The following is an 8,365-nucleotide window of genomic DNA, read 5'->3' on the forward strand; positions in this document are numbered from 1 at the left end:
ACTAATGCCTAAGATATTAATCTTTATGCATCTGTCTATTTGTCATATTGTGGTGACTTGTGTGTTGCTGTGATGCTGGAAGCTGTGCCACTGGCATTTTAAATACCAGCAGCATACACCTGTGATGGACAGGTTTCAGCTGAGCTTCCAGGCTAAGACAGACTAGGAAGAAGGTGAGGCAGACTGCTTGTGAACGCTTAGCCACGGAAAACTTTATGAATAGCAGTAGAACACTGTCAGATAGCACCAGAATGTTGAATATTAAAACATGATTAACTCCAGAATTTGGTCAGATATAGTGCCAGAAGGTGAACCTCTCAGATTGGAAGGCACTTAAAAATAAAACAGGAGAAGAGCTGCCTCCTCAAAGTAGAGATGACCATGGTGATATGAATGGAGGACGACCTTCATTTCCTGATGGGGATCAACTCAAAATGGAGAGAAGAAGCTGTAAACATCCATTTTAGTAATTGGAGCATTAATGGTGAGAATCTCTGATTATCTCTCTAGAATATAGGATGTGTTATTGACCAGGGACAGATTCCTAAAAGGATTCTTGAACAATGCTGAAGGCTGAGTTAAGATTGTATACTAAATTTATAAAGATGCTGGTCTGAAGAAATGAGATTATGGCAGTGTTCAGCAGGAGAAAAGGGAGAGCATGAGGAAGTAGAACATACATAGTAGAATAAAATTAACTGGAGAGAAAGAGATGATAGACCAAAACTGAAACATAAAAAATTAAGATTCCAAACATCTTTCTCCACAAAGGGCCTGGTAGGTTCAAACTGCCAACAATTTGGCAGTTTGCATTTTAGCAGTCAAACATTTTGACCACTGTGCCCCCAGGTTTCCTGTCCTTGAATTCTAGGTGATGGTTTCAGAATGTGTCAACCTATGCTAAAAATAGAGTGGAAGAGTGTTGGGGTTTTTTTTCATTAGGAACTGGGTTTTGGGTACGTAGTAGGAGTAGCACTGGATTGTTAAGTACAAGGTTGGTTGTTTAAACCCACCGGCCACTTCTTGGAAACCAAATACAGGGTTGTTATGAGTCAGAGCCAATTCAGTTGCACTTTACAACCTAAAAGGGGGAAATGGTTTTGGACAGTAAAGTCACTGTGCTAATGGACATGACTTAGGGTATAGAAACAGCTGCCAACTAGACTTCCAAATGAATAAGTGACAGCAGTGAGAAGGGGTTGAAGATGAATATTCATAGGGCATGATCTCAACGGAAAAGAAGCAGGTAAGGGAAAGCATTCTTGGACTGTCTGGAGACACCACTTCCTCACCAGGAGGCTTCTGTGAAACTTTATTCAGTTGAAAGCCAGGTTTCATTTAAGGGAAACATAGGATCAGGTGTACTATGAAAAGGCTGATGGTGTAAGAGGATTTATTTATTTATTTTTAACTTTTTATTGTGAATTGAGTGAAGGTTTACAGACAAGATCATCAGTTTTACATGCAATAAATAATATACTTCATTTCATCACAATGATTACAATCCCCTCCATGTAACAACAGTTATCCTGCTTTCTCCCTTGGTTCCTATTTGCATCCAACCCCCCTTTTTATCCCTTCTCAACTTTGTCCTTAGAAAATGTTGCCCTGAATGATTGACTATAGTTCTTCTGGTCTCAGAGTTATATAGACTGTTGTTTACATGTTCTATTAGTTCATTAGACTAATTGGTTCCAAGTCTCTTCCATTCATATCACTCCTCTTTCTTCCTCACACAGACAGACCAATAGCTGTACCTTAGACAGCCACTTATGAGCTTTCAAAATCTCAGATAGTACTCACCCAAGCAGGATGTAGAACATTGTCATAATTGTGTTATGTCAATTGACCATGGGGTCTCCTGAAAGTATGTTCCTGAGCACCCAGGTCCATCAATTCATTGACTTACAACATTTGATAATATCATGGAACTTTTCACCATTTTGCCTACTGTATGCTCTACCAGAAGTCCTGTGGTGCTACAGGATAACGCACTGGACCACAAGGTCGGCGGTTCATACTCACCGGCCACTCCTTGGAAATCCTGTACAGGTTCCCTATAAGTCAGAACTGACTGGACAGTACTAAACAACAACATGATCCACCACATTCATAGCTGTATTTTTAGAAAAGGTAAATACTCATGTAAGGAGGATTTATTTATAATGGGGTAAAAAGGGATTCTTGTGAACACATAGGAAAAGATTGGAAAGGAGGTAATCAATGACAGGAAAAATCAGGAAATGGAAAAACACAGCAGTACAAGGATCTGAACAGAAATGAGCAAGTTGGCTCTAAGAACTTGCTACAGTATAGAAGCTGATGATCAGAAGTATGGTTGGCTTTACCAACACTGACTCTAACATCTACAAGCAGATGCTGTGGAAACCAGGAATGTCCTTTGCTTACCCCAAATCTACTGCTATAAAGTCAATTTCAACTCATAGTGACTCCTAATAGGGGTTTCTGAGACTAAATCTTTACTGGAACAGGACCCACTGGTAGATTTGCTCTGTCAGCTTTGCATTTAGCAGCCCAATGTTAGCCCACAGTGCCACCAGGGCCCCTTTTAGGTGCTTCTTGTTTTAAGTGTCATTGGAGTTAACAGAACTTGTAACTAGTGAGAAAGTCAAATAAATTTCAGGATAAAAGACTTGTTTTAAACTGGGGAAGAAATTAATAATAAATATAGGGTAGCCTCAGATGATATAGCCTTGCTTGCTAAAAGTGAAGAGGACTTAAAACATTTACTGATGAAGATCAAAGAGCACACAGCCTTTGGTATGGATTGCATCTCACTGTAAAGAAAACAAAAATCCTCACCACTGGACCAGTAAACAACATTCTTATCAATGGAGAAAAAAATGAAGTTGTCAACGACTTCATTCTTCTTAGATCAACTATTAACATTCACGGAAGCAGCAGTCAAGAAATCAAACGAAGTATTCCATTAGGCAAATCTGCTGCACAAGACGTTTTAAAGTGTTGAAGAGCAAAGATGTCAGCTTGAGGACTAAGGTGCACCAGACCCAAGCCATGGTATTTTCAATAACATCATAGCATGCAAAATCTAGACACTGAATAAGGAAGACCGTAGAAGAATTGATGCTTTTGAGTAATGGTGTTGGAGGAGGAGAATATTGAAAGTGCCATGGGCTGGAAGAAGTGTAGCCAGAGTGCTCCTTGGAGGTCATGATGGCCAAACTTCGTCTCTCATACTTCAGACATATTGTCAGGAGGGACCAGTCACTGGAGAAGGTTATCATGTTTGGTAAGGTGAAGGATCAGAGAAAAAGAGGAAGACCCACAACGAGATGTATTGGCCAAGTGGCAGCATCGATGAACTCAAGCGTGGCAACAGTAGTGAGGTTGGCCCAGGATCGGGCACTGTTACGTTCTGCTGTGCATAAAGTCGCTATGAGTTGGTACTGACTTGATGGCACCTAACAACAACAACCTCAAAGAAAATTAGTAAACCTCATCAAAATGAATAAGAGGATAATTGTAGAGGTCAAGTAAACATTAAAACAGCAGCAACAAAGACATAAAGACAATGACAATAAAACCTAAAACCAAAATGAACTCAGCTCAGAAAATTATGTGAAACAAAAGAAACCAATTGTTAAGTGTTACCGAGTTGGTTCAGACTCATGTTGTTGTTGTTGTTAAGTGTTGTCGAGTGGATTCCAAAGCGACCCTGTATACATAGTTTCCAAAGAGCAGCTGGTGGGTTTGAACTGCTGACCTTGTGATTCACTGTCCAGTGCTGATCCTACAGTGCCACACCAGAAGTCTTTTCTGATTCATAGCAACCCTGTATAGAGTTTCTACAGAGCGGCTGGTGTATCTGAACTGCTGACCTTGCAATTAGCAAATTAGTGCTTTTCCTGCAGCACCACACAAGGACTCAGCTGATGGATTTGAATTATTGACCTTGCAGTTAAAAGTCCAGTGCTTATCCTACACCAGGACTCCTTTAGATGCTTCTTGTTAAGTGCGGTTGAGTTTGTTTCAACTTGTAGCAACCCTGTATAGGGTTTCTGTAGAGAGCCAAATATGTTTGAACTGCCAACCTTGTGGTTAGAAAGTCAAGTGCTTGTCCTACAGCACCACACAAAGTTTGCAATTACTTTATAGAAGTTAGGCACTCACTTAGCTCCTCTGGGGGTGATTGGCATGTATTTATTGAAATTTTCTGCTCTAGGTTATTCTTAACCAGTTCTTTTCCACTTTTTTAGGAACTTGACTCTTTAAATGTGATTTATACTTTTTTGTAATAGACTTAATATATGATCCTGGCTTTGACTTTCATCTTGCTTCTCATCTTACTCTGTGCTTCAGTTTTCTTGCCCATAAATGGTGCTACTTCAGAGTTATTGGAAGGATTTAGTTTGCTAATACATATAAAACACTAACTGGTAGGTAGAAAGGACTAGATAATTTTCTCTGGAAACATAGTAATCATACTTTTACTTGTAATAATGATTGCCACTTATTGAGTAATGTCAGTCAGTGTGCTTGGTGCTTTAAATTTATCTATAGTTTGATTCTTACAACAATGCCATGAGATTAAATTATATTTAAACCTTTTTCTAAAAAGAGGGTGAGGCTCAAAGAAGTAAATTCCTTGCTGATAATTTTTAAATCTAGCTTTAAAGCTCATATTTTGATAACAAAATTTTCTTCCCACTCTGTAAATTTTTACATATCACCCATTATTATTACCTATATTTTTATGACAGTCGTTAATAAGTTTCTGCTAAACCTCTCCTAAAGTAGTGAAAAAGCTCTCCTAAAGGTTTCGCAGTTGTCTTCTTTATTTTGTAACCAAACCTCATGCAGCAAGGTCTGGGTGCACATATTAATAATTCTGTATCTCCTACCCCTTTCTCTTTTTTTGCTCTCCTGAACCTATTTCTAGAATTCTAGAATTTATGGATATGTGTGAGAATGTTACCCACCAAGAATTTGTATTTGTGTCCAGATTAAAATTTACAAAATTAAATCAGAGAAAATAAACAAATAATACTTTATTTATCTAGGCTGGTATTTGCCTGAAATGTAACTAAACCCCTTGGTTGAGAAACCTGGCATTCTGTAAGCGTTCAGTATGGAGAGTAGATAAAATTTAGAATGACATTTCATATCATATGTTTTTAATGAATCGATGTTATGTATATACCAAACTTTTAAAATGAAGAGCAGCAGGCTGGATAATAAAATATTAATTGAAAGATAGTGCCTGAGATAGTATCAGAAAAAAAAGTAAAGACGACCATGGCTTAAAATCAGGTATCTATTTCTGTACATGTATTGTGTTGAGCTCTTAATTGGTTCACAAAAATGTCTGAAAATAATCAAATTCAGGGCAGTGGCAGAGTAAAGCACTTACTAAATCAGAAACACTACAAACACGACAGGAGTGTTAGTTTTTTTTTCCCCTTCCCTTTCCTGGTTCAGTGCTGGTCACGTGCTGCCTGTCACGTGACTCGGTCAAAGGAGCTTTTCCTCTTACAGCTTTGTTTTTTAAAAAAAAAAAAAAGAAAGAAAGAAAGAAACCATTCTCCAATTAAAGCTGTGAACGTGTCCTACGCTGTTTCCTTGGATTTTCTTGTTCTCTGCTGCTACTGTAAAAACAAAATGAGTGGTAAGCTATCCTGAGTGTTTTGAACATTCTGCTTTTATTATAAAACATAGAAAGCATTGTTTTTATCTAAAATATGCCGTGTGGATTTCTTTTTAAATAGGTGCCAAATATAATCGCTAAAGAATATTTTTTATTGTTGCTATGTAATTATTAAAAGATTAGACTGTATTCAGAGTTGGGCTGATTTTATATCCCACATAATATTTCTTTCCAGCACTTTTATTTTACTACGTTTTTGTTTTTAAAACTAAAATCGGCATCAGATTATTTGGAAGCCATTGTGAGAGCTTGCTTATCAAGAAACTGTGTATCACTTCAGCCCGTTGCATTTTAAGAATTTAAGCTACTGGACAAATTCATAGTTGCCTTTTTTTTTTTTTTTTTTAATTCTCACATGTAAATATATAATAGTAAAGAAAACAATTAGTAAAATGTTAGTTTATGCTAGATGAAATAGCTCCCTTTTAAAATCATTGGTGATACTTTATGAGAAATTGGGACTAGGGGGTTTCTTAAATTGTTTCTTAAGGTAATTGGTGATAACTGTTTCTTCTATAGCATGATGTTTTGGTTTGATTTTTCTCAAATCAAGTAGATTATTAAAAAGCTATTAGGTATAACCATGGTTGTTTAGATATGCTACTTTTGTGATTTAGCTTTTCCTTGGGACAGAAATCCCCTCTCTGAATACAAATATCAGCTAGAGCTTGTAGCTCATCTGTTAATTACTTCCCAAATGGGAAAGTAGTTTTATAACTAAGTGGGTCATCAAACATTTACATCATTAAATATGTGAGGCTTTAGGATTTTACTATAGAGACACACAAATAGTAACAAATTAATATTTCATATTGCTATGCTTATACAGTAGAGGTTTTATATGTTCACTGTTAAATATACTAAGCACCAAAACTTTAGATATTAAATATGCCAATGTACCATAGAGCCTCAGGCATGAAAATTTATTTGCTAAAGTGAAATGATTGCTTTGTAGAGGAGTTAATCATATACTTGGACTTTGGCTAGTAATATCTGCTGGTTTGTTTTAGTTTTGTCTTGTCCTGTTTGCAGTTGTTGTGAGGTGCTGTCAAGTCGATTCTGACCCATAGCGACCCTGTATAGGGTTTCTGAGAAGCGGCTGGTGAGCTTGAACCGCGGACCTTGCAGTTCAGACGACTTTGCAGTCTGGCGCATTAACCCACAGCACCGCACCAGGACTCCGTCGTTTGCAATACAACACTTAAATATAACTAAAGGATAAAGTAGAATTATTTACTTTTGAACTATAACTGTTTTGTTAAGTGCTATCGAGTCAATGCATAGGCTTTTTGAGGAGCGGCTGGTGGGTTTTTTTAAACACCGACCTTGTGGTTAGCAGGCCAGAACTTATCCTACAGTGCCATATCAGGACGCCCATAAACTATTTTAGCATCTATCAGAATATGTTTTGAGTAGTAGTGTTTGTATTTTTAGTTATAGTAAAAGGAAAACAACCCAAAGCAGTCATGTAATTTTATGATTTTAAATGTAATCAGTAATAATTAAAAAAAAAACACCAAAAATCACTTTTTTCTAATGATTTAATATGATAGAAGCTCTGTAAATTATTTATTGTTATTAGTACAATTATAAATACAGTTTTAATTGAATTATATTTTGATTGATAGATTTCATATATTATAAATAATATCTAAGTTAGCTCTTATGCTTCAGAAATCTAATAATGATAGGTAGTTTGTATGAGCAAACTAGTGGAAGTAAACCAGCATTAGTCTAAAATTGGTCTTGTTTCTCTCTGAGCCCAATATATTTGGCTTTTATTGTATAGATGTGTAAAGTAGCTCACAAGATTGTTCTATAAATTAATAGTAAATATTGGCTTAAACTTAAGAAAAGTTTCTTCTTCCTTTTTCTCTTGTATTTCAAGGATATAAAGACACCAAAAATCTTTATCTTTCTTAGAAACATCAGAGGATAGTTCTTAAACCTCAGATTACATCAAAACAAAAAACAAACCCACTGCCACTGAGTCAATTTCAACTCATAGTTTCGTTTTGGTGGGGGTTTTTTTTTGCCATAGATTACATTGTTAGTCTGCAATTACTCAGGTTGAATTCTGATTTTTCAACTTTTATAATATCCCTCTTTTGTTAATAAAGTTAAGGGGATGGTATGTTCAAAATACAATCATGTGCCTTATAACGTCCACTGTAGGACCACATATACATAATGGTCCTGTAAGGTTATGATTGTTAAGTGCCATCAAGTGGATTCCAACTCATAGCAACCCTGTATAGGGTTTCTGAAGAGTACCTGGTAGATTTGAACTGCTGACCCTGCAATTAACAGTCCAGTGCTTTTCCTATAAAACCATAATAGAGTTCAGAAATCTTGATCAGAGAACATAGCAAAAATAGTAGCTTTCTGCATGCAACATGTGTATTTCATGTATTTTATAGATAAAATGGTAGTACTACCAGACACAGAATGACATAGTATATATGTATATATAACATGTTATATAAGGAGCTCTGGTAGCGTAGTGGTTACAAATCGGGCTGCTAACCTCAAGGTTGGCAGTTTGAAACTACCAGCGCTTCCGCGGGAGAAAGATGAGGCAGTCTGCTCCCATAAAGGTTTACAGCCTCAGAAACCCTTTGTAGGATCACTATGAGTCGGAACCGATTCCACGGTACTTAACAACAAATATATATATAT

General features: G+C 36.6%; 1 protein-coding gene across 2 annotated transcripts in view; it reads left to right on the top strand.

Annotated features, from left to right (window-relative positions):
• FNDC3A (fibronectin type III domain containing 3A) overlaps nucleotides 1–8,365 on the top strand; it is a 340,392-nt gene that overhangs the window by 206,932 nt on the left and 125,095 nt on the right. The window contains exon 1 of one of the 2 annotated variants that reach the window (XM_006837647.1): nucleotides 5,554–5,647. The exons of the other annotated variant lie outside the window; for it this stretch is intronic. Within the exon in view, the coding sequence (XP_006837710.1) occupies nucleotides 5,641–5,647 (7 nt within the window). The 5' untranslated portion in view covers nucleotides 5,554–5,640. Of the gene's footprint in view, nucleotides 1–5,553; nucleotides 5,648–8,365 lie in introns of those variants that run through there. 2 annotated transcript variants of the gene reach the window in all.

This window comes from Chrysochloris asiatica, unplaced genomic scaffold (genome assembly GCF_000296735.1).
Source record: "Chrysochloris asiatica unplaced genomic scaffold, ChrAsi1.0 scaffold00022, whole genome shotgun sequence".
NCBI lineage: Eukaryota > Metazoa > Chordata > Mammalia > Afrosoricida > Chrysochloridae > Chrysochloris > Chrysochloris asiatica.